The sequence below is a fragment of the Pezoporus occidentalis genome, unplaced genomic scaffold, assembly GCF_034315485.1.
Source record: "Pezoporus occidentalis ecotype Australia unplaced genomic scaffold, CSIRO_AGI_Poc_V1 ctg84, whole genome shotgun sequence".
Taxonomy (NCBI): Eukaryota; Metazoa; Chordata; class Aves; order Psittaciformes; family Psittacidae; genus Pezoporus; species Pezoporus occidentalis.
The window spans coordinates 121,901-149,112 of record NW_026916203.1 but is presented as its reverse complement, the minus strand read 5'-3'; the positions used below and the strand labels follow the sequence as shown (position 1 = coordinate 149,112).

Below are 27,212 nucleotides of genomic sequence, written 5' to 3'. Positions count from 1 at the left end.
TGAACAAGAAGTACATGACTTGAATTCCAATAAAACAGCAAGAAAGTCACTGAAGTAGAACAAATATAATGGATTTGCTCTTTATGAGGAAGATGAAAGTTCAGAATCACTCCTTTGCAACAGATTTACACAGGACTCTTCTTGGCTGGAGTTGCTCGAAGTCTAAAGCAAATCAGACCACTGACATATGGTGACTTACAAATCAAAACAAAGAAGCCAATGGACTGAGGAGAAGGAGGTAGTTCAGCAGACTTGGGGATTAGGAGAGCAGATGAATTGCAGTTACCTTGTGTGGCTGTTGGATGACAGGCTTTCCCAGGGCTGTACGCTACAGCCGGTGATTGCATAGGCTCCTCCGCAGCTCCCATCTAGTTTTATCAGCAAGGCTTTTGCTGCGTTCTCAGCTGTCTTCCGGCAGTCATGAGCTCTCTTAAGCATTTGAGTGATGTTTTCATCACCTGCCTGGTCCCCTAGTTTTCAAGCAAACAATCTGTTTCAGAGCTTTCAGGAAGGTGATAGAAATTAAGGCAAGAGTAGAGATGCTTCTACATGCTCTCAGTTTATACCAAGAAGTTGACAATAAATTACCAATCTGTGATGTAAAAACAACTTTACTTCTGCCTGAGTATCAGTGGTAACTAATGCCTGAATAATGCATCTCCCTCCCAGCCACAAGCTCCAGGCACTTGCTGCTCTGGGTACATGTCTTAAGTAATGTTTTATCTTAGCTTGTCTATTTGTAAGGGTGCGCATTAGGATTAGGTTAGGATTCTCAAAATAATTCACTGTAAAAACATTTAGCCTTAATTACAACTTTTACTCCAGTCACTCCAGTGCTGTTTGACAGTGCAGTCATTTCCAGTGCTTTTTCTCAACCGCCTTCAACTCAAGCCTAATGGTTTGCCAGAACACCTTCTTACAGGTTGCCTTTCCAGCTGAGGAATTGCATTACAGCTTAGAAGCAGCCTTTCAGAGTTTACCATCATGAATCCTAAACTCAGTGAAAACTAGAACTGATGTTTCTTAATTTGATAATAATTTCTAGTGGTTATACAGCATTGTGCAGCTGGTAAGCCATCTCTTTAGCAGAGGGAGGACATAAACCACCACTGTCACCATACTTACAGTCTTAACTCCAGAAGAGTCATTAAAGTAATACACATTAGTGGCTACACTGAAATTCTGAACAAACCTACAATTTATTCATAGTTTACCAAATTCAATGCAAAGATGTCAGAAAGTATTAACAAACCCTCCCATCCCTGGTTTGCTCTATGTCACATTTTAATTTTATCCTTCTTCAAGTCAAAGACCAATTACCCAAACTTCATACTTGCTAATTGAAGTGCAATGCACTAGAAAATAATGTGAAAAAAAATGGAGAATTTTCTGTTAAGAGCAGCTGCATATGCTTAGCTCTAAGTGATGCAGAAGCAACTCCCATGAATTTTCCACTCACAGATGTTGATAAAACTTGGCTGATCTTCAAACAAGAAAATCTGCTATCTAGGCATTTTAACCAAATTTAATGGTGAAGTAAAGGTATGTAAACCAAACAACTTCCTCCAAGTTGCATATGTAATGGGAAATGGTCACTATTTCCACTAAAGGGCTGTAACTCTTAATACCGTAACTAGGAGCTGTAGACAGACATCTGATAAAAACTAAATGACACCTTCTTTCATAAAATGCATGTGACATGAAACCATAGTCAAGCCTGAAGTATTTCTCTCTTCTAAGATTTCTTTCTGTCACCTGTGTGAATAGAAAATCCAAGACAAACTCACTTTCGCTGGCCACTTATCTCTGCCAGCAGGGAAAGCTCCCTAGTACACTGTGGAAAGGAAAGACCAAAGTCTGCAAAAAAGGTGGATGAAAATGTCAGACCTCCACTCTAATGTTTACTGCATGGCACACACTGCACAGGCCAAGACATGTACACAAGGGCCTGCTTCTAACACTGGCAGAGATGCAAAATAAGGGACAAGGTTAGCAGCACAGCAACTGTGGGCTGAGTGCATCTAGGCATCTGAAACACGAGGTTGACCACATCAAGCCAGACGGTCACTCTGTCTCTGAAAGCTTCCTGTTTACACTTCAGTGATTTCTGAGAAGCTAGTGCTGTAGTAACTGTCTCAGCCAGGCAATTACTACACCTCAGCATAGCATGAAGAGATATTTTTCTCTCTCTGAAGTTTTCCTCCTCTTTCTACTTGAAGATTACTGTTGCTATCTTCTCCTATTGGTAAAAGGAATGGGGCTATAAAACCCAGATTAACATTCATTGTGTAAACACCTCTTTCTATTTGAAAACCATAGCCAGCAGCTGTACCTGCACACTAGTGGCTCATTCCGTTACTTTGTAAGCAATATACCAAAAAACACCACCACCTATCCACAAGATTAAGTACCCACAAAGTAAGAAGAAATCCAGAACTTACAGGCTAACATCCCTGAAAACACAGTAAAACATTAGACAGAGTTTTAAACTTTCAGAGAAAAAGTAAAATGTGGACTGTAAAACTAGAGCCATTTTTTTGGACACTACTCAATGCTGCCTTTGTATTGTCTTATCCCAGTTTTTCATAGACTATATGCAGCTTCTAGCAGGTTAATGTTTCTGGTTCAACCAGTATCTGTCCTTGCAGTTAACACAGCTGTATGGCCCTAAGACACATATGCTCATGAGTATTGTTTAATAATTCCACTCTGTTCAGTTGCATGCCTGTAGGTGAGTAACTTTTGCCAGAATAGACATCCCTTTGTCATAACATACGTAGGTGAATTTAGACTGCTGGTGAACTTTACGACTCAATTCCAGTCTCCTTTTCCCTAGTTTTTTTTGGTGTGTTAAATTATTTAGTTATTTAAAATCAAGAAAAGACTGGAAAGCATTGTTAAGTGATGGGTCATAAGCTGATTCTCTGTTATAACTAAGTCAAATGGTAACTGACATGAAAAAGACAAAAAAAAGTGGTTCATTGACATCTTACCAACAGAACCAACACCTGCAGCTTTGAACTGCCCAAGAATGAGACTCTGCTCAGTTTCTGCCAATGCCAACAGCAGCTCATATGCTTCTATGCACTGTTCACTGAAAGAGAAAATAAACCACAGAAATCTCACAAAATATATGTACTATTTAGAGGGGAAGAATACCTGCAACAGAGGCAGGTGATGAGCTGCATGATTCCCTATGTCTAGCAGCAGGAATATTAAATGACATAACATGCACAGCTCCTATCACAAACATCCAACATTCTGTCTTTCCTTCTGAGGGTCCCAGATTGGTCTCCAGTAATGTAACAAGTTGAAAATGGAAGAGAATGACCTGATGTGAAGTAAGCTCCGGAAGCATGCTTTGAACAGTCAGCAATACAAATGGTAGCTGACACAATCCCTTTGAGAAACTTTGTTCAGGCCTTCTTACTATACAAAATAGAGTATTCTAAACTCTGCTAATATAACTATACTATGCAAAGTATGCTAAGAAGAAAAGACAAGAAAATACTTCTTGCTCTGTCCTAGCTGTAAGATTATCTTCCTTACAACACAACAGCTTCTCAATACAGTTGTGAGTCACTCATTCCTGTTGCATTCCAATGGTTTTGAAAATATATTAATATGTCTATTTGCAATTTACATTTCCTTGTAATTTGGTCAAGGCTGATAGTAACAGAGCATTCTCTAAAAGGCCCAAAATTTGTCTTAAGACCAGAACTGCCTGTTCTAAATTAGTTGCAGTTAGAAGAGTTAAATGTCACCATCTTTTACATACAGTTTAGAGCAAATTTAGATACGCATAACCAAATACCAACCAATTCATCCACAACTCCAACTGATGTAATATAAAGTCACTCTGAATTATGCGGAGTACAATAATACTCCTTGATCCACTCTCTTGAGAAAGGTGTCAGCATAATACAGAAAATAAGTATCTTATGACTGGATGCAGCAGAAACAGTTTGAACCTACACACAACCCCTAATTCAAATGCTAATTCAGTATTTAAAAATAAAAAGATAAATATGTACATGCCTGTTAGATTGAGTTGACTACTGCTGGTAAACCAGGGCTGAAATACACTTGTATTAGTCACTTCAGTTTGGTAGTTTTTCATGGAGTTTAACTAAGGGGGCACTTTTTCAAATAGGAAACAAACCTAAACAGTGTTATTATGGCACACCAACCATTTCACTCTCAAAGACTTCTATCAAATATCATCACTCCCTCTTTTTCTCTCTGAAACACCCTCTGCGTAGGTACACACCTGTACTGCAATGCAAGCCTGAGGGCTGTGGCATTGGACTCGTACTTCCCAACAAGCATGCTCATCCTTTCAGCATTGCTCTTGCACTCTTCCAGTGTTATTGTCAACAAGTCATTCTGTGATTTCAAGTGCTCAATGCGGCTGCAGAAAAGGAAGTAATTTGTAACCTTAAAATTAGCTTGCAGACACTCTCCTGAAAACTTGAGAACAATCATAATTTAAAACAACAAATACCATCTGGTCTATGCAAGGTTTTTAATGAAGCTGCCAAAATCTGTAAGTTCTGTGTTCCATATCAAGAACCAACAGGATAGTTAATTTCTCTTAGGACAGCCTCTTCTCCTCTCCTCCCCTCCCCATAAAATGTAATTATAACCCTGTACAACAGCAGCAAGCAGAAAGCTTGTACCCTTATTTTGTAGCCACAAGACAGCAGAGGCCAGTTTCATAACAACCTTTTGCTTAATTTTATTTCCTCCATTCCTCACTTTCTGGTGCCACATTTGGTTCTTGTTTTAAATGGTGTATTCATTAGTGCAATGTGCGGGTGCATGTAGGGATCATGCAGCTGCATAAATTCCCCCTTTCTTTGAAACATCCTGAATAACCACTTCACTTGAAGCCATATTCTGGTTGTGATTAGAGAGGTAACTTCCAAAATACAAGAAGGCCATGAAATCTCCAAAAGTTCTGGCAACAGTCAAACAGAAACTCGTATCAGAAATTAACTGCAATATTCTTCTCACTGAGGTTAACCCTGAGTCTGAAAATGAGGCTTCAGAATATCAGTATTACTGTTTATTCTCTCTGCTAACAACTGCACTATATGTCAATGTACTACGCCTAATAGTTAAAGTTGGACATACACTGAAAACAGGCAAATGATTTCAAAATCTGGACAGGCACCTAATGAAGAAAGTGCCATCCAGAATTCTAAAATCACTGACTTCTTAACAAACACAAGAAGAGCTAGTATATCGTTTATTCAGTGACCAGAATAAAGCCCTGACTTTCCTAGCTGCTAGAATCATAGAATCATAGAATGGTTTGGGTTGGAAAGGACCTTAAGACCAGCTAGCTCCAACCCCCCTGCCATGGGCAGGGACACCTTGCAGTAAACCATTTCACTCAAGACTCCATCCAACCTGGCCTTGAACAATGCAGGGATGGAGCATTCACCACTTCTTTGGGCAACCCATTCCAGCACCTCACCACCTTCACAGTAAAGAACTTCTTCCTTATATCTAACCTGAACTTCCCCAGTTTTAAGTTTTAACCCATAACCCCTTGTCCTATCACTACAGGGCCTAATGAAGAGTCTCAGAAGCTTCACATACTGTATCTTTTTTGACACTTCCTGTATGGATACATTGTCAAAGCATAATGGGGCATTGCACAGAAAAAGTAAGGAGATCAAAAAAAGAAAAAAAGGGATTAGATTTTGCAGCACTACAAAAACATGAGCTACAAATAAAAGATTGTACTGATTAGACTGAATTTGAGATAGCTGTGGGAAAGAGAGAACTTGGCAGGAAACATGCTGAGACATGATTCTCACATTCCTCATCCACAGTTTTTATCTGCCAAAAAAGGACATGAAACATGGATTTTGACAGAGTTTAGTGCAGTATTTTAACTGCAATCAGAAACATGTAATTTTTCTTCTGCAGACAGAAGTCTATTTACTGGTATATATGCCACACCACCATACATCAGTACATTCATTGATAAAGTTAATGCTATAATTCTGTTTCTTCAGGACAAAAGGAAGCAAATTCCAGAATGATGGAGAATAAGTTATGGGAATCTTTATTTTTCGCAGTTATGTGCCTTATGAAAAAAGATTCCATGTCTAATTGGTCAGCAAATTGTCACAGGTGAAGGTGTCATGCTGATGTAACAATGCATGACCAAACTGTCATACTAATAGAAAGAATCCTTAGTATATGATTCAGTCTTCATCAATTACATTCTGTAGTATCTGAACTACATTCCATGGTAGATGCCATAGTTGAGCTGGGACTGAACTAAGAAAAGGATAATAAACCTGTTTGTTTGTTTGTTGGTTTTGTTTTTGTTTTTTTTTTAACAGCAGACAACACATTTGAGCCTATATAACTTTTCACCTTACCTATTTAATCTTTCTGTCTCCACTTCAAACTCTCGGATTTTACTCTCAGAGATAGCAGATCCATGTGAATAAAGAGTCTGAAATATTTCCTGGATGTTTGAGCAGTCTTGAAGAGAATGTGCCAAATGTTCAGCCACAGTACTAGACACCTGCACACAGCAATTAATACATTATTGTGAGTAGGTAATAACTGGATTCGTCTAACAGTAGTCTGCATTGAGAGCTGTATTTGCTTGCATGCACTCATTTCAAGGCATTCATTATTCAGTTTTTATCACGAATTTTAAAGTTAATAAAATATTTAAAAGTTTCCACTTCAAGAAATTATTTTGATTTAAAATTCTACTAACCAAAGGGTGAAGCCCACTGTTTCATCATGTACTTAAAAAGCCTAATATCCAAGTTATTTATTTTCTTGAAAACTTAGCAAAAAGCAAGAGCTAAGTTCTTCAGTGAAACAAATATTAACACATAGTAACAACAGCATTATGGATGGACACTGGCATCACAAAGCAGAATGTGGTTCTCTGTTGACTGGAAGTTGTGAAATGCAATTGAACAGTGTTTCCTTGAAGAATAATATTTTGGAGGAATTGACTCCAATATTATCCTCTCGAGGTCACTCAGAGAATGATTTCTAGCCATCAGCTATGAGAAAATGAGATCTTAATAGTGGGTGAAATATTCTCTGTTGAAATATTTTTCCCAAAATAACTTCAAAAGTATTTCCAGTTAGCAAGAAAACAATGCTTTTAATTGAACACAAATAATTTTCAGAACGTATCATGCATGTACGTAATTATTAGTCCTTACCCCTATGCTGCTGATTTCTGATCCTAAGACAGGCCTATCAGATGATGAAGACTCTGATCTTGTCTTTGACAACTTCACTCTTTCAGCAATCTGGAAGTCAGAATGTTGCACAGGTTACAAACTCAATAAAGATTACATAAAATGCATTTGTTCACTAGCTACACTTGCAAACCTGGAATAAACTTCAGTACAACATAGCTGTAAAATTGACACCTGTGTTGTAATGGAGAATTACAATAATTAGTGCTTAAATCCTTTATGCAACTTAAGTTTATGGGCCTGCTTAGGATACCAGAAACTCTGGAGATTACAGGTGTCTCCTAGTTCATCACACACTTGTACAGCAGCTTTGCAAAAGCTGTGCTTTTCCTCAATAATCACAAGTACTGCTGGAAAACACAATAGCTCACCTTGGCTATGGGAATGTCATTGCTACTGCTGCTTGTGCTCAGCTCTCCGGTACTGGGGTTAATGGGTCGACTGGCAGAAGTGAGACGACTTGGGCTGGATGGGCCTGTGGCCTGTACGCTTTGTAAACGTGTTTGCAGCTCCCGAACCTACAGTAAAACATAACATACTGCTTTTTCCACTTTTATGTTTTAAATAGTTTGAAGATTTTCTCGTTGTTTAACTGAGCCTAATTGCTTCTGGCTTGAGCACTAAAGTTGTATTTTGTCCTGTGGTGGCTACAAAGTTTTCATGTGGGAAGCAGATGAATGGACATTGTTTTAAAAATTCATTGTCAGTTATTTTAAACTATCTGCAACGTGGAAACATGCAAATGTAATACTGTAGAGTACACAAAGTTTCAGCATGTTTTATATAACCTCATAAGTGCAGCTGTACTATACGTATAGAAATTATTCTCTCTAGGGTGAAGCTAATGCTCCAGCCTATGATTATGATGTCCAAACAAATCAAATTAAGATCCTACTGTTAATGGAAAGCTCCAGTGTTTAAAACACTCCTGACATAAATATATCAGATGATGACTTTGACATAAAGGTCAGAGAAATTCAAATATTAATTGTGCTTTCAAACCTACAGTTAAGTAAAGCTACCAAATAGTGAGTAATGTACAGACATGAAAACTCCAGCAAATTACCCGTCTGCAGAACTGCTCTGTAAACATACACTGCAAACACTGCAAATACTGCACAGTCCTCAAAACACCAAAAGATTTTAAGGATTAAGGGTAAAAAAAATCTGCAGGAGCCAAACTATAGCTGAGCTAAAGATTATAGTATTTACCCTGGAACAGACAAAGAATAAATGGTCTGCCTAAGAGAAAACAATTATGCCACAAGGTAAAGTGACAGCTCATTTTTCCCACAGAATCTCAAAGGAAGAGTGTGATATGAGAGGGAGAAAGCCACCTGAAGAGGAAACTTCCCCGAATATGGCGAATTTTCTGTGCAGATTTTGTTGTTAACAGTCCATCTACAAGATGGAACTGGTGAAATTTTACCAAAGGCCCAGTGCAATGAGGCATTGTTTAAAAGCAAACAAACAGGAAAACCACTAGGGATGTATTCTCCATAAAAATCAAATCCCTGCCTCAAAATCTGACTTAAAAATTGATAAAATATTATTCCATGCCCACAATCTAGTTCTGGAAGATTTCAGTGCAAAAGCAAGTAACAGTCAGAATTTAAGGCAACCAGAGTATTAAAGTCACTAAAAATGCTAAGCATTTTAACATTAAATGCTAAGCAATTTAACATTAAAAACATGTTATGTTAGGATAACATTATATAAAACTTTAATGCAGATAGGTTTCCTTCAATGTTTGTTTTTTGTTTTATTACTGCACACTAACTATTGGCCATGATTGCAAAGCCAATTATTCTTAAGGATCTGTAAAACATTAGCAACAGAAAGAAAAATGAACACAGCTAAGACTGTAGCCAGTCAAATCTTTCCTCAGGAAAGCATTTACAGAAGAAAACTCAAAACACAGCAGAGTTATCAACCTATGCAAATTGCTGCTTTCAAACTGTATCATAGAAGCAACCACAACTTACATACACTGTCTACTTATTCATGCTTCTTGATGTATTCACTGATTCACACCTTCATTTGAGAAATTACATGCTGGATTAATTGCTATAAATGGCTGCACTAACTTTAGCAATGCTGAGTACTGGATGGTAATTCTGAGCAGGATATAGGTCACAAGTTCATATGACCTATAAAATCACCTATCTCACAATTCACACATTCACTAAGCTGGAGCCTCACCACTGGATTGCCCACCCACCAGAGCGCCCAGAGGCAGCTTAGGTAACTATTTGTGGTCATCAAAACCTCCACTGTATATAGAGCAGTAATGCACCATCTCCTCAGAAAGTACTTTTCCACACTAGTAGTTATTTTACTGGAAAAATAAGGAAGACCAAAGAACAAGAATCAAGAAAGAAAAAAAAAGACTTCAGAAGATCCAGTTTTTTCTCTGGATCCATGAATGCATGAGTTTTGAAAGGACAAGTATGATTAAAAATATCTGACCACCCTGGCTCAATGCTGCTACCCATTTTAAGTGTCATTACCAATATAAATTAATGTGAAGGTAACATTTATTAGTAGAATGAAGGTAATTGCAGTAATGCACATGAGGTGCAATAAGCACTTGGGAGAGAGAGGAAGGGCAGGTCTTACAGGAAATGGATGATAAAATTGAAAAATCTGATGGGTGAAGACAAACAATGAAACAAAACCAAAAAAGCTCCACTGAAAGACAGGAAAGTGTGGATTTGTGAGTTGGGGAGGAATAACAAGGAAAGATTTAAAGACAGATTTCTTCAGCTCCTGCATCATATTAGGACATAAAAATTGCCTAATCATCCTAAAACTCTCAACTGAAATGGAATGTGGCTGACTGGCAAATCTAATTATATGATCAGGAAAAACAAACAAACAAACAAACCACCAAAAAACAAAAACCGAGGAAAAAATGAGAAATTCAGGAAAGAATCTGTGAATACCACAATTTAAAAAAGGAAAGAGCAAAGATTTTCTAAACGACTGGAGGAAGTCCAAAGAATTCCAGAAGTAAAATAGTGCTGGAACCTTAGAAAAAGCAGAAGCAGCAGCATTAAATCAGACACAAGGCAACAGAACCATTAGACCTGAGAGCAACAGATAGCCTATATACCAAACAGATGTTTGCATGTGACTTACAGATGTTCTCAAATTATTAATATAAACTTAAATAACTGGAAATTTTATTTAATTACTACTTGATGTTTAGCAATATGAACTAATTGTTTACCATTTTTTTCCTCTGAATGCTGAGAACTGGAGTAGGAAACAGGGAAAGCAATTCTTCCTGCCATAATACCTTAAGAACTAAATAAAAAGATAGCAAGAGTAGAAGAGAATACACTACAGTAACGCTGGATTTCTGAAAGATTTCATAAGTCATTAGCAGGCATTACAAACATGTTTGCAGAAATGCATAGTGCGCTACAGAAAATAATCTGGCAAAATATACTCATTATCTACAATCATGAATCTAAAAAAATTAATTTTACTCTTTGTATTTTACACATGCATACTCATAACTACATGATTTGTAGTAATATCCTAAATTAAAAAACAAACAAACAAACAAAACAAACCCACAGATAAAGACTACCTGTTTTGTCACGGATTTCCACGTTCAAAAGACAACTGCTTTTGTTCCCAAACCAGTTTCAAAAAGGGACATGGTTGTGATTCTTTTCTACCCTACCTGTGGCCTGTTCCATCATGCAGCATCTTTGAACCCTTCAAGCAGTTAACATTTTTACCACTCCAATTTTTTTCCTTGCTACATTGTGGAGGAAGATGAAGTCCAACAAATCACACGAAGTGAACAGACCTCTCCCACTTTCTAATTTATCCATGCATACTGCAAATCTGTGGAGGGTGGCGTGGTTTAAGCCCAGCTGGTAACTTAGCCCCATGCAGCAGCTCACTCACCTTTCCCCTTCCCCCTTCCCTGGGGATGGGGAGGAGAATCAAAAGAATGTAAACCCCATGGGCTGAGATAAGAACAGCTTGGTAAATGAAGTATAATATAACACTGCTACTACTACTACTACTGATAACGGGAGTAACAAGGGGAGAGAATATAAAACTAAATAGGGAAGAAAAAAACCAGCAGCAGTGATGCACATTACACTGCTCAGCACCCACCAACCAATATCCAGCCTGACCTGAGCAGCAATCCGCCCCTCTGGGTAATTCCGCCCAGTTTATATACTGGGCATGACGTGCTGTGGCATGGAATAACCCTTTGAACATTTCAGGTCAGGTGTTGTATCTCTGTTTCCTCCTGGTTTCTTGCGCTCCTTCTCATCGCAGAGCATGATAGACTGAAAAGTCCTTGATAAGGCAAGTGCTACTGAGCATCAGTGTGTTATCAACATTGTTTTCAGACTAAAGCCAAAACACAGCAATGCACCAGCTACTAAGAAGACAAATAACTATCCCAGCCAAAACCAGGACAGAAGGGAAGATGGAAAACGAAATAACCTGTGTCAAGCGTCTCTGACTGGTAAGGGCCCTTCCCAGCCTAAAGAGCCCGTAACCTTTCCATCAGGCCCAGTCATCATTATTTTCAGCCAGGTAACTTTCAGACCCTCTTAAACTGTTAGCACCAGAGCTAACAAGGCCTGAATTTTTACAGTTTGTCTGTTGTGGTTGAGGGGAGTATGGTAAAGAAGTCTTTCCTGGTACTTATCAGATCCATCTCCTCAATGAATTCTCTGGAGCTGAATAAACTTAGACATCTCTGCATTTCGTACATTCAAGAAATATGTAAGAGCTTAGCTGTGACTAGGAGTGCAGATCGGAAAATCAATCTGCAGTTCAAACAACTATTTTGAGGAACAGAGAAAGGGTACAACACACAGACACAACAAGCTATGGGAGAACAGGTATGCTACTACGGTTTATACACATGGCTTTCTTCACTGGCAGGAGAGGTTACAGTGATACAAGTCTCTTAGTAAGCAGATTCCTCTGCTTTTGACACCTTTCAGACAGAAGTCCCCCTGTGCAGAAAGATAACCTGGGTGCTGCACCTCTATAAAGGATGCAAAGCAACAAAAACTAAAGACATGGATGGACATGACATGGGAGATGAAAGGTGGATTCCCTAGCTCTGACCACAAGTGAAGTAGCAGAGAATGGAAACAAACACAAGTGAGGGCAGTAAGTGTATCTCAGGCTTTTTCTCATTTAATTTCAGATTAATCACTAGGTATTTGCATACAAGCTTCAAAGCAGAAGCAAAGCTCTAGTTCATTACCAGCTAAGGGGAGATACCACTGCATATGCAAGGAGGCAGAGAATGGAAATAGATTTTGGCTGCTACCTCAGGTTTCTGGTGTGCACCAAGAGACAAGGAGACAGAACAGTTCGAGGATCACTTTAAACTGCAAGCTCACAAAGGCCCATAACATAACATATCAGCCTTCTCTAGCAATCTGAAACAATACCTTTTGATCCCAACACATGGTGCCAAACAAGGATGATGAGCAGCTTGTGCGAGCTTCCTGTTACCCGAGAACAGTCTGGGCTCAAGGATGCCTGCAAGGCAAAAGATCTGCTGCTGTGGTTTGGGTAGGTTTGAACTTCTTGCAACAGCAAGGTATTTTGGGAGAGTCCTTATACTAAAATAAAGTTTCTCAGAGTGGGGACAATCCGGGCAGCTGGAGGGATCACACATTAAAAATGGCACTTTTATACTCCTCTGCAGATTAGTTTTCATGAAGCTCTTAAATTGAAGATACCTAAAATACTAAGTCTGGTTTTGTTCTGTTCAGTTTGGCGAATTCAGGTGAGTTTGGAGCACATACAGATTGATTTTCACAACTAAAAGCATCTGATTAACTGAACAAGTTGACATATGGTAGAGAAGAGACTTGACAGACTTTCAGAGCTGGAACTGCCTTTTCACTCTAGGCTAAGTTCTTCAGAACAGCCTCAGGGAAGCCTGAATGCTGCCCACACCTACTGCTTCTCATGCCAGCAGGCTGCTTGGGACTAATCATCTGGTAACTTTCATGGGCAGCAATTGCAGTCACGATGGAATTTATATGCTGTATCAGTGCTGCTCATCTGACTCCCGTGGTGGATATAAGAGATTTTGTGTAAGGATGCCACATTACTTCTTCTACTACTATTTAAGCCTGTTTCCACAAATAACAGTTGTAAACAGTGCTGACTTGATTACAACCTTATTCTCATGTACTAATAATCCCATTATCTAGTACAGAAGTTTCCCAGCATCTTATCTGCATTACTAGATTCAGGATTATGGTCAGCTATGCGTCAAAATTTTCTAAGGCACTGACTGGCCCAGACTTTAAATAGATCTGATTTTTAATACAGCAATATTATACAGAGGTAAAATAAACCTCTGTGTTATGAAATTAGCTGCTACACTACAGGCACCCTACAGAAATAAGAGATTACCTCATTTACTAATGACCCATAAGAAACAAACTACATATGTATGTTGTCTCTTAGCTACTCTTCTAGCAAGCAGCTCACTCTGTTAACTGAGCACAGTAAATACCTAATTTAATTACATCTCCAATGAGCCTGAGACAAATGTATTGAAAGCACTCTACTTGATTACAGACTGTCTAAAGTAACAGGCCTATCGATCTGGTCAACTTCAAGCTTACTCACCTCACCCAATTTAATTTGAGAAGAACAGTAACTAGATTTTACCTGGAACTCCTTCCCACTCTCCAGGGAAATAATCTGAAGTAACTTTGAGTTCAGGTGGCATACAGAAAATATTTGATAGGTCAAACATTTATTTTGTTGCAACTATGGACACAGAGTTACATCAAAAATGCAAATGTGGTTTCCAGTGAGATAATTACATAGTGTTGCTTGCTGGGTCATATGCCATGAACAAACTTCTCTGGTGGGGGTAATAAAGTGGTTGTTCTGCAAGTTCAGGATGATATTAAAATCTGTATTTCAGTAAAGTCCTGTACATGCGCAAACTAAATGAAAACTATGGGGGGGGGGGGGGGGGCGGAACCCTAACCAACCAACTAACCAAAACACCATCTGCCAGCTGTGCCAATATAGAGGCTGCTTGATTCTGCTATGCTCTGTGCCAGTCCAACATTAACCCTTTGTTCACTGGGCAAGACATCCGTCCAATCTGTCCAAGAAAAATTCCCTTAATTAAAGGAGAATGAACATTTAAACTGGCTTGCTCTTTACAAAAGACAGCTCACAGTCTCTACAGAGCAATTCAAGACTCACCGGGGTCAGTGGTCTGAACACTGTTTGGGTCAGTAATATCCCCACTGCTGCTACCATCTGTAACTGCTCTAACCACTTAGGTGATCAACAAGTTGATGACCTCAATTCTGTTTCCACCAGAGATGCTTCCATAACAGATACATTAAGAACACATGCAGCATCCCCAATAACAGATCCAATAGATCAGCAACTACTAGATCAGCATGATTTTAGCCTAGGCCCTGTCTATGGTAAAGAAATTGTGAAATACTCAATTATACAGCCAGTACTCGTGGGGCTCCACCAAAGCTTGGTTTACAGGGACTGACCAAGTCAAGCAGTATCCACACGCACAGAACTGAAGAGCATCTTCCTCATCATCTAACCCAACCCTCTGCTACTGCTGTCAGCCAGACAAAACATAACAGTTTTGTGCAGAGATACTAAGGTTAACTCTTGAATTAATGCAGCTCTATTAACTGGACCAATAAAAGTACACTTTTTTGCTTTCCTTTGGATACAATCCTAATGTAACAATCCTGGTTTTAATGGTTATCCCTGCACAGTATTTAATTTCATGATATAAACTTTCCCTATAACTTATTATTTATGTTTATACATAAATTATATATATTTATATATACATAAATTGCATATGTAGTTCATTACATATAACTTTAATATTTTAAAACTCCATATACAAAGTAGTAGCTTTACTCCTTACTGTTTCTTCAGAACCACAGTCCTCTTGTCTGTTAGATATCTCATAGTCTAATTTCTGGCCTAATACAGCCGCAAGTGGTTTACATTAATCCGTTCTTGCTCCAGTTTTGTCCTTATGTTTGAGTAGCCATTAGTTTTCATTCTTACCTCCTTTCTCCAGTACTTGTAAAGAGAAAGCAAATTCAGATTTTCTTTGCAGCTTGAAGAGGACAATCTCTTTAAGTGACTTCTCAAAGTAAGCTACCCATTCCCCTGAGCATCTTCTACATCATTTTTGCCAATTTAAGCAGAACTTTTTCAAGTGTAAACAGTAAGAACTACATATAACATTTCAGACCAGATCCCACCACTCTTTATACAGTCTTTCCAATCTCTACTGGAAATAACTTATTTGGTGCAACCTAGGACTGAATATGCCACTATGCATCAACAGCTCCACCACTGCTGATCCGTGAGGGTACAAACACCAATTGTTTCTCTTTTTCTGTTTTGGATTTTTTTTTGTTTTTTTTTTTTTTGTTATTCTGAGGAGCTCCTGGCTGTCAGCATAAATGCTTGCTACCAATCTTTTTAGCACCTTAACCTGTATTCTATACTTCACAGAATCATAGAATAGTTCGGGTTGGAAATGACCTTAAGACCATTTGGTTCCAACCCCCCTGCCATGTACTTCTCACACATTAAATCTTTCTCTATTAATTCTGTCTTCAAGGCTACCTGTTTTTGACTTGTTTGATATCCCAGTACTTATCTGTATCATCTGATAGTGTCAATATCTGCATTTGTGTAAGCAAATTTCAGAAGCAAATACTCTGTCCTCTGCTCACTTACCCCCTTCTTCTCCCACCCCCATCCTGCAACCTGTTATAATTCAGCAGGTGCATAAATGCTACTTCTGTAGCTCAAGGGGTAGTATTGCCTTTGTTTAAAACAGAAGAGTCTGTATAAAACCAGTCTTCAGGACTGAAGACGTCTTACACTTACAGTATATCATAAAAATAAATTTTACAAAGGAAAAGTTGAAGTGGTCCTGTTTTATGTGACTGCAGATTACTATTCTTCCCTCATCACACATACCTTTTGTTAGTGTTAAAGAGAATCTAGACAGTTTTTCAAAGGTAATTTGTGACTCTGTATCTGAGGACTGTAACTCTCACACAAGCTTCATGCTAAAATGATACAGTCACTAGGAAACTACATTGTTTCAGCAACAGTATTTGTCAAAAAGGTTGATCTGCTGCCAGTAGGTAAAGAGCAACACTTACAGTAATTTTACCAAAATACAGTCGCCTAAACTGTCACTCAGATTTAACACATAAACTTGAAACTGCCTGTTCTAAAAACAAATTATTTCCCATCTAGCCAAAAGTCTGCAGATTCAACAGGGACCAGTTAACAAATTTTAAAAGTAATTGAGCCTGAGGTCATGTTCTTTTGGAACTTTCATCCTTTGTGTATCATTTCCCAGGTTACTTTACTCTGGACTCCACACAAAGCACAAAGGCTTTATCTGACCTTGCAGCACTACAGAATGTAGACAGGCAAGCAGGACACGGCTGGGACTATTCATTGTTCAGTTCTGAGAATTATTACCCTCTGACAGGAGTCCTGCTCTTTTTCTTTCTCCTAATCACAAACTGAATTCCCATCAAAACCAAAGAAATATCTGTTGCTTACAGGGAAAAAAATGCCTCTCAGGAAAAATCACTAAATTAACATCTGCTTTCTTTATAGTCGAGTTACATAGGCTTCCTTGGAGATGAGTATCAGGTTTTTTGGTAACTCATCATTTCTGATATCAGGTTGTTGTACACTCTGGCTGTTCACCACACACTCTTTTTCAACTATGTTCAGGTTTGTTCCAGTTCTTTAATTTGTATGGCTCAGCTTTAAAAACAAAAAGCCCTACAGTCAGTGCAGGAAGCAAGATTAAAGAGAAGCTTTAAAATTATACAGGTTAGGAAGAACAAGAAGCATGATCAATACAGTAGCCTTACCCTTCTACGCAGTCTGTCCCTTTCTTCACGAATAGCATTCATGGTGGCCTTGGTCCTGTTCAGCTCCTCCTCTTTGCTACACACCATGGCTGTGAGGCTCTCATTCTCTTCCCGCAGGCCAGCTAGCTCCTTTTCCCATTGAGATCTCTCTTCAGACAGATTTGGATAAAGGTCACGTCCCAGTACACACTCAATCTCTTCCACAGTCTGCAAAAATACAGTCATCAAAAACCAGAAAGGAGCAGAAAAAAAGACTGAACAAGACCAATGGTACAAAGGACATGTGTGCAACACGCAACTATAGATACAGTTGTATGTACATACCAGCCCCACAACACCATTAGTTTGCTTCTTTTGCTTCATAAGTAAATTACAAAAAAAAAAAATTGTTGCTTAGTTTGGCCATTTAATCAAAATATTTCATACTGACCAGCATACATTTTATGAGCCAGAGAAACATGTCACCCAAGAGTGACAGCAACTGTGGTAGTTTTATCTCAGAACACTTTAAAACAAATTAATGACACCTTGTCATGGGTAAGCACTGTGCTGCTTGTTTCTTGCCTGAATGACAGGCAGAAAGTAGCAGCCTGTGAATGTGCATATCACGGAGTTTTTCTTAGCTCTAAACCAACTCCACAAAAGAGAAAAGAGTGGGATAGTAAAAAAAGAGGAGCCTCCTTTCCCATGTTGCTAAGCACGTTCTTTCCTAGAGGTGAGAGAGAGATAAAAGAAAGAACACTGGCCTCAGCTAGGCTTATGTTATATAGAAGATGTTACAGCCCTTGTAGTGACTACAAAAGGCAGTAAGCTTAAACTTCTTTTCTAAAAGAGCAATGCCTTGTATCAGTTTCACTTGGACCTACACATCTGAAACTATGACAAGGTAAGTTATTTCAATACCACATGAAGATGAATTTAAGTTCTGAATAAGCACAGAGTGGTTAATCTGACAGTCTGAAGAGAACTTCTGTAACGGCAGGAGCATTCTTTCTTGATGATGCCAGCCTTCTTTCAAACAGTGCCTCTTCATTATTGTGTTCTCTCCCATCTTCACTCAAACTCTCCTCTTTCTTCCATGCTTTCTCCTCACCCCTCTAATGCCAAGTTCTGCTGCTGCCTCCCTCTACCTTATTCCCGTGCTCCTAGTGTTGCTATCTGTGCAACCCCTCCTTTCCCAAAGACTCTTCTCCTCAGAGCACAACTGGGGTTGATAAGCCTGGAGCAACACTGAAAGACTGTAATGAAGTAGCAGGAACAGGGGCTTATCACAGAGCTATCTTCAGACAGGCTGCTGCTGTTTCTCCAGACTCCACTGCTACCATCTGCCTACAGAAGTACAAAGTTCAGGCAGTGACAGCATCAGCATGCATGTGACAGTCATACTAAGGGCTGCCCTGTAGTCCTTAACAAAGCTGAGGGACCTTTCTGCATGTGGCTATGCTCCTTCATTTTGACATGACCAGTAGCCTTTTGCTCACTAAAATATTACCACAATTCTCCTGTTTGATAACCAACACGCTACCATCCTCGATGGTAAATAAAATATCAACACTATACATGGATATACCTATGTAAACTACCAGGGTTTTTATTTTTTTCTAAAGCAGTAGCACAGAGCAGTTTTATCCAGCCTGCTGCTGCACAGCAGATAAATTAGGTATCATTTCATGGATCACAGGATCGCATTGCAATGTAATGTAGCAAAGAAGAAAAAAGCCAACAGTCAAAGCAAAAGACAGCCAGAATATTTCGGACTTCCTTTCATGATTCCACTCATTTTAAGTCTCCAAGTTCTCTGTCTGAGAAAGCAGGAAAGGAGCCATGGGTGGAACTCTGGAGAGGAGCTTTACATGTAGGTTTTGCTATATTAAACATATTGATGACACATTTGTCTAGCTTATAATGGGACCATGTTGGAGAGATTCCTATCTTCCTGAAAGGTTAATAACCTTATCATGCTATCACTTGTCAAACACAAACAATCCCAGGCTCTATAGCATAGGCAGTGAGGAAAAGTCTTCCCCAAAAATGGCTATCCATGTAGAGATCACATGAAAACAAAATGCCTGCATTTTGGACCAGGAAAAAGTTGCTGACAGTTACTTATAAAAATTTGGCTGTAGTTAATTTGAAGCAACAGCAAATAAATGGGGTTAAAATAAAAATCTTGAGAATTAAGATTACGGCAGCTACTTTTGACAGTTTGTTGAAGCTACCTCCTGTGCAAGTTTTCATTTCATCTCACTTTGGAGACCTCTCTGGACCTTACACAGACCAGCCTCTATCTGTTTTCCAAGATCCACAATCTTTCTCTTGGTGAATGTTGACTTCTGAGAATACTTACCCTTAAAGCACCATATAATATTGAGTAACATTAAAAGTATTGATCCTAATCCTTCAAGACTCTCAAACAAACTACTTTAAGACTGCTACCAAGAAACCCAGAAGTCAAAGCTTCCTGTTGCTCTCAAATATACCCACAGTCTTCAAACTACAACTCAACATTTATTTCTTCATACACCTTTATATTCTTCCACCAGCAGGAAGAGCGAGGACCTTCCCCAGTAGTATGCAAAAGTGTCTAAGTCATCTAGACTGGTCACAGACCTCCCCATTTTAACAGCAAACTTGTCACTGTATTTGTTTTTATATGAATGAGTCACTGACACAGAAAGCTTGTTCATCTCATTCCCTGCATGTAGTTAGATACTTTTCAGTTCTCTTGGTTTCAGGTTCTGAATTGCAATCCCTTCATTATATGTGCTATCGGGCATCCCTCTTCTGGTTCTGTTTACATATACAATAAAACCAAGACATACAATCAGTTGAATTATTGTTCCTGTGTCTGGCATGTCTCATTAGAATTAATGTAACAGGCATGCTTTGTGTTAAACACTAGCTTCATATTTTAAGACAGTCAAGTCACCACTTACACACAGTTTAAGTCATTTTATCTTCAAATTTCAGCAAGTATTACATACTGTGCTTTCAGTTACCTGTCAGTGAGTAGCTGTGTGACCTGTGACCTTGGGCAAATCACAACTTATTTCCTACATAACCTTCAGAAGATAAATTAAATGCTGAGTGTCCCTGTTCCTCTGAAATGAGCATAAGACAAATATATTCCTCATTTGTTATTGAAATTCTGCTAGTAGCTTCTCTGGGCCTTGGAGAATTCAGTGTAAAACAGGCATGCTACTGCTTACCCAACACACAGTGAGCTGGAGTTGATTTCTGTGAAGTACTTTACTTTGAGACCTTTGGAAGTAAAGTGCTATTACAACAGAATGTGACAGGATGCTTCAGGCAAAGTGCATGCTGCATTTAGAGCTTAATGTTACCATTACCTTAATGGCTAAATCACAATGTTTGCTGGCGGTAGTGAGTTGTTCAATATGTCTATCCACTTCTGCTACCGATAAACTGCAGCTGCTTTTCTTCCTCCCGCAGACAACATTTTCCAGACCTGTCAGCACTCTTTGCAGTTCTGAATTCAAGTCACTACAGTTATCTAAAAGAAAGCAAAACAAAACAAGAATTATCTCAATAATTAGTGACTCAGTGAAAAAAAAAATTAAGCCAGGAAGTGCCTGTTCCAGAACCACTGCACTGATGTTGTTCAAGGAATGTCCTTGCAATATGCCCATTTTTCCTCACAAAGTGATATGCTTAAACACCATAACCACATTAACTGAAATGATGAATTCATTCAGAACTCCCATCTGACAAAAACCCCTCCCCTATTTATCTGAAGTGTTTGTTCTTTATTCGAAGACCTCTTGTTTTCTGAAGAACATCACTTTAAGACACCACATGCTCACATAATATGGATTTTCTTTTTTGTTGTTTGTTTTTTTTTTTGCCTAGAAATAGGCCTTTTCAGGGCCTATTACTCTGATTTTATTATCCCTAGAGGTTTTTCCTCTGTAAATTCAATATATTTTTCTGCCTGGTACACTCACTGACACTACAACTTGACATTTTTCGAAGGAATTTTTGTCGTCGTACTTACGAGCTGCCTGATTTTAAAAAATCCTGGTGTTTAGAGAAATGATCCCTATCTATATGTTTCCTTTTTACAGCTATTTCTTCTTCAAATGCAACTGCAGAACATTCAGGGACCGTAACAACACACCTTGTTGTTTGTTATGTTCCATAATTCTACAACCACGTTAGCAGCATATATAACACTATTTTGATTATAAAATGTTGACAGTCACTTCCTTTTCTGTCTTTAGGCAAAGCTCTTCTAGTGTCCTGGGCATTGCCACAGCATCCTCCATTTCTGTGAAAAGCAGTGGTTCTTAGTACCATGCTATCTCACTTCAAAAAAATATTTTCGTTTTTCTTAAGCTTACACATGACAACAGACAGTGGCAGTTCCTAAGGAACGCACATGGTAGAATTCACCCTTGTGCTCTCTTGGCTGTGGTATTATTTCTGGCATACTACTTCAGAGTTTGCAGCAACTACCAACTGTAAAGCGTGCAAGTGGTATACTATGAGAGAGCAGTGCTACACATTACTAAAACCAATAGCAGGCATCCTTGCTGGAGCATGTTATTTCTATACAACTGCTGCAAGCATTTTACCTCATAGCTGCGGCTCTTACAGGGAACTAAAGTAGCATGGCATTGAACTGTGTCTGAAATTTAACAGACATGAGACACAAGATTACTGTAGACTGCCTTGATATCTCTCTGTGCAAGAGAAGACTGAAAGCATTTGGATGAAGGGATGAGATGATCAGAAAGTAAAAAAATCCTGTAAATGTGCTGCCACAAAAACACCTCAACAGACTAATGCAGAAACATGAAACTATCACTGACCAAAAAGAACAGTTTGGAATGATGTCACAGTATTGTGACATGAAAAATGTGAATGGCCAGTACATACAAAACTTTACTCCTGGAAGTCATATTCACTAGTTCCTGACTAGCAGCCACTCATCTGTTGTAGTAATTCCAAAAATCCCTTTACAGTAACACTTACTTATGAGCAGTACATACTGAGCAGGATGCTTAATTGTAAAACCCCCTATTTTGTTTGTTTGAATTTATTTGTTTCCATAGCATCTCCTGTAACAGACATTTCGCCTATTTAAAAAAACTTCACAAGACCTTGTACAATTTTTGTTTCTACAGTAACACTGTCCCCAGAAATTCAGGTTTTATGGAATCCTAGTACCTCAGAATCATACAATGGTTTGGGTTGAAAGGAACCTTAAAGCTCAACCAGTTCCAACCTCTTGCCATGGGTAGGGACACTCTCCACTAGACCAGGTTGCTCCAAATCCCATCCAAGCCAGGCCTTGAACACTGCCAGGGATGTGGCAGCCACAGCTTCTCTGGGCAACCTGTGCCAGCATAAGACCACCCTTGTGTTATCACTACATGCCCCTGTAAGAACTCCTTCTCCACTTTTCTCGTAGGCCCCCTTTAGTACTGGATGAGAACCCTGTTTGTGCCAGAAAACCAGTACAAACCAATCACAAGCACTGGAGAGTATTCACACTTTTAGCTCTTGGAGTTTTACTGCCTGTAGTGATAGAGCAGTATATCCACATGCATTAGTGTATCTTGTTACATTATTTATTAAATCACTGATGTTCATTACATTAGGGCAGTAAGCAAGGTAGTGCACATTGTTATTAGGTCATGATTTTTTATCCTTATATACCTGTATCTAGAAGAATAAAAAAATATATCCATATTTGTGTATATATATGTATGTGTGTGCATACACACACAACAGGATTTATTTTCACAGGAATACAGACACAAACCCCAAAAAGGACAGAATCTATAGAAGAATTACAAGGAAAAAAGAAGCAAAATATGAAAAAAAAAAAAAAGCAAGAATCCCTTCAGTTAACATTCTTATTTTCTCCATTGCTGTATTTCATTTTATTGCCATGTTTCCCACTGTTAGAAGAAACCTAGATGCATGACTTGCTGTTATTGTGAACAAACCCTGTCTCAGCTCCACACCATTAAGAATAAAACTGAAGCCCTAATCCCAAAATAAATGCTGAAAAGTAAATCAGATTTTTTTTTTTAGTAAAAAAAAGAGGAAAGAAAATGAAAGTCCTAATGTTAGAATCTATTCAACTAGAAAATAGTATGTATCGACTTCTGAAAGTAAAAGCTTTAATTTTTGAAGAATACTGAAACCTGTACTAAAATATCTTGACTCCATCAATATTTTATTAAGTGTAATTTGAATTAGAGATGTGCGCATCTACAGGGATATGACACTGTTGGAATCACATAAACATGGTGGGATGGCTCCTGTGACTGGAGTGTTGGAATTGAAGGTTACAGACTCTTTAGGAAAGGCATGCCAGACAGAAGGGGAAGGAGGTATAGCTATTTATGTCAATGATAGGCTGGAAAGTGTGGAACTCTGCCTGGGATGGGTGATGAGTCAACAGAAAGCTTGTGGGTCAGGGTCAAAGGGAGAACTGTGATGGGGGACATTACTGTAGGGGTCTGCTACAGGCTGCCTGATCAGGAGGACTGTGTAGATGTAGCCTGATCAGGAGGAATGTGTAGATGTAGCCTGATCAGGAGGACTGTGTAGATGTAGCCTTCTATAGACAGATATACTCACAGGCCCTTGTCCTCGTGGAAAAGAATATAGGGACACTGTTCGGGAAGCTAGGGACCAGGTCTTGCCTTTATAAATACACAACTCCAGAGCCAGTGTATTCATTTCAATTTAAGAAAATGTACAGAAAACCTTTTTTATATGGTAGCTTACAATATCAGCATGTTTTCTTCATTATTAAAGTCCATCTGAAGGCAATGAATATTATGCCCACAAGTCAGCCTTCTCTGGAGTCCACACTTCTAAACGGCACCACACTGGAACAAGCAGCAAGAAGTTCTCAGTAATAAAGTGCACTGCTCAAACATGTTGAAACCGCTTTAATACAGTTCCTTATGTATAGAAGCAAACATTGCATGATGCATTATAACCATGAAAGCGTCATGTGGAGTTAAGAGTTTATTATTTAAGCATCAAAAGTTCCGCAACAGGGCTTAAGAGTAGTACTATTTCAGTGATTTCCTAGAACACTCACTGCTCATGTACATTATCACCCACAGAAGTTCACCCACCAGACATTCAGCTAATTTACCCAGGGAAGAAAATGAAGACCAAGTATTTGATTCTAAATATAAATTAAAAGAAATAGTATTCTGAATAGAATTCTGGAAATCAGTCACAGTGAGGATTACATGACACTTCTGCTAGTCTACAGCTGTAAGGGTGGTGAGGCACTGGAATGGGTTGCCCAAGGAAGCTGTGAATGCTCCATCTCTGGTGGTGTTCAAGGCCAGGCTGGACAGAGCCTTGGGTGACATGGTTCAGTGTAAGGTGTTCCTGCCCATGGCAGGAGGGTTGGAACTAGACGATCTTAAAGTCCTTTCCAACCCTAACTATTCTATGATTCTATGATTCTATAAAAACACTATCATACTGAAGGCCTATTATCTGCTCATGCTTACATTGCAAACTTTATGGAGTAATTATTCCATACTTGGAGCTTCTTCAAATGATCAGTAATTGTGCTTGGATGACAAAACAGATGATATTCTGAAAAAAAAAGATGCTTGCCTTCTTAGTTCTTAACTAGAAAAAAATCAGTTACAGACTGCCTGGAGATACTCCCTTCTTGCACTGCATTTTGAATAGCCTGGGTAAGATTTATCCTTGTCTAAATCCACTTCAGTAAGCTATCCCAATTCCATACTTCAAAAAGGCTGTCAGATTTCAAAAAGTGCAGATATTCTTTATAATTAGGCTGTAAAAAACCTGGACGTGCTTCCCCCCCCCCCAAGTTTTACTCTGTCTGCAATTGTTTTCTAGAGTTAGACTACTTTACAGGCACAATGGTATGTGAATTGCTCTTTTTCCCCCACTCTTCTTTCCCAAAAGTCATGAGCTTTGCTGAACAATCATTCCATTTCAGACTCAATAGCTATTCCATATCAAAGCACAGAGATTACTTCACATGTGAGATCATAGTCATGGAAAAGTTCAGTATTTTTGTGATTAACACAGCCTGGATTAATTTGTATCCTTGCAAAAGACTTTCAAAAGCTATGACACCTTTCTGCTGTAAGAAGGCATCAGAAGCATAACTCACCTACGTCTGCAGCGACCATGGTGGACTGATTCTCTGGTACTGAAACAGAATTCTGGTCCATGCTGCATGAATCTTCGTTAACCTCATGCTGGCTTTGGCTGAGCTCTGACCGCAACTCTGAATACTCATCTTCCTCCCTGTGAGAGAGAGCAAAGGCAGAAATAAATCCTCTGAAGAAATACCATGATCCTTATTTCATACCTGTAATATGAAATATTGTATGCTGAGCAGCAGGATACAATCCACAGAAGTCTAAGCCAGCAGAGGTTTTATACCCTTTACTGCAAAGCAACTGTGCTATGCCCATAATGATCACTTGCAGCAGCCAACACCTTGCTTCTATTTCTTTATTTCCAAGTTCATTATTACTCCAGAAAACTGGACAAGGAAACAATGGGTGGAACTGAGTGCAAGCAAGGATGTGTGCAAGGATATACAGTGCTCTGCAATAAATCCTGAAATGGCAATTCTTAATCAGCGTAAGTGGCTTTTGATCCCAAAGTAAATTAGCAATTACTGATTTTGGTCTCCTCAGCTCAAACATGCCATCAGCTGTGAGCAAAGCAAGTATGCACATGCACAAACCTGCATATGTGTATCAAAATGCTCCTGGGGACAAAAAATTTTTCCTTTTCTCAAAAGGAAGAGAATGTGTGAGTATAATGCTGAACTGCTGCCTCAGTTACCGAGGTTTTAACTCATTTGTCAAGCTGGTTCTACTAAAATAATTGAGGACAGAGGATACTTTAGCTAAAGCTAATAAGATTAGAAATTTAGGGCTTTTCCCTCTTGTCTCCACACAAAGAGCTGAAAGAAGTAGGAAAGAAGATAAGTAAATGACTAACAGCTTTGCCCGAAAACACTTGTAAACATTTCTTTCTTTTGAGTTATTTGCTGATTCAACTCAAGAGTTTTTTTATTATTTTTATTGTTTTTACTTTTACAGCGACTGTTTTAACATTCAAGCGCTCATTTTAAACATAAGAACAACATCAGGTTATTCTAGTTCAAAGTCCCTCTGGTAAGTAAGCAAACAGCCTCCATTTTGTTAAAATAAAACAAATGCAGAGATTTGTTTTGATGCAGATTCAACACAAAAATGTGAGAATGAAACACTCTGGATCTGGAACAATGAGAAACAGCAAAGAGCTATCTGGGGATCTGCATCTGGGAGGGGCACCTGTAATGTTAAGCCTGCTGTATGTATGCTACATGGTGATGAGTGTTTCTTACAGAAGGATTGCAGGATTCAGCCTGGAGACGTGTCTGGGTTTGCCAGGCAATACAGCAGAGGAGATGGCCCATACATACAGAGAACAATGACAGAAGTAAAGTCTGATCTTAAAGTAGCAGAGGTGACAATTTATGAGACAGGTCAACTCAAAAAAGGAGTTTCAGTTTGCTTGCCAATGTCGGAGAGAGCGACCGGAATCAAGAGAACGACTCAATATGAGTTATGCTTCTTGTTCATTTTATACAAATCCTTAACCCTTATATACTATTTCTTACACGCACTTACAGTGATTTGGCATATTATGATTGGATACATGTTTTGAAGACCCTTAGTGACTAACATATAATTGGTTAAACACAGGTGTGAGAACTCAACCTTGAAAGCTTGCCAACAGTCCACAGTTCTCATTAACTCAGTGAATTCCAGCCTCTTATCTTGCTTGTTTAAGCTTCTTCGGGCCTCTCATGGCCTTGCTGTATCTTTCAGGATTATTCAGAGTTTATGTACCAATTATGCATTCTCCCGTGAGAACAGAGTCTCCACAGCCAAGGGTCATTTCTACAGGAACTATCATGCTCTTCTACCCCTTACATTCATTTCAGTAGAAAGGACGTCTGACTTTATCACAAGCA

The 27,212-nt window shown here is 38.8% G+C and overlaps 1 protein-coding gene across 7 annotated transcripts in view; it reads right to left on the bottom strand.

Annotated features, from left to right (window-relative positions):
* Positions 1-27,212, bottom strand: part of MCC (MCC regulator of WNT signaling pathway) — a 173,420-nt gene that overhangs the window by 24,816 nt on the left and 121,392 nt on the right. For all 7 annotated transcript variants that reach the window (XM_062604212.1, XM_062604206.1, XM_062604209.1 and 4 more), the window contains 9 exons: positions 25,347-25,483; positions 20,542-20,705; positions 17,192-17,398; positions 7,625-7,771; positions 7,215-7,304; positions 6,402-6,550; positions 4,271-4,411; positions 2,994-3,094; positions 287-470 (listed from right to left, as the gene is read on the bottom strand). In XM_062604212.1, the coding sequence (XP_062460196.1) occupies positions 287-470; positions 2,994-3,094; positions 4,271-4,411; positions 6,402-6,550; positions 7,215-7,304; positions 7,625-7,771; positions 17,192-17,398; positions 20,542-20,705; positions 25,347-25,483 (1,320 nt within the window). The remainder of the gene's footprint in view (positions 1-286; positions 471-2,993; positions 3,095-4,270; positions 4,412-6,401; positions 6,551-7,214; positions 7,305-7,624; positions 7,772-17,191; positions 17,399-20,541; positions 20,706-25,346; positions 25,484-27,212) is intronic.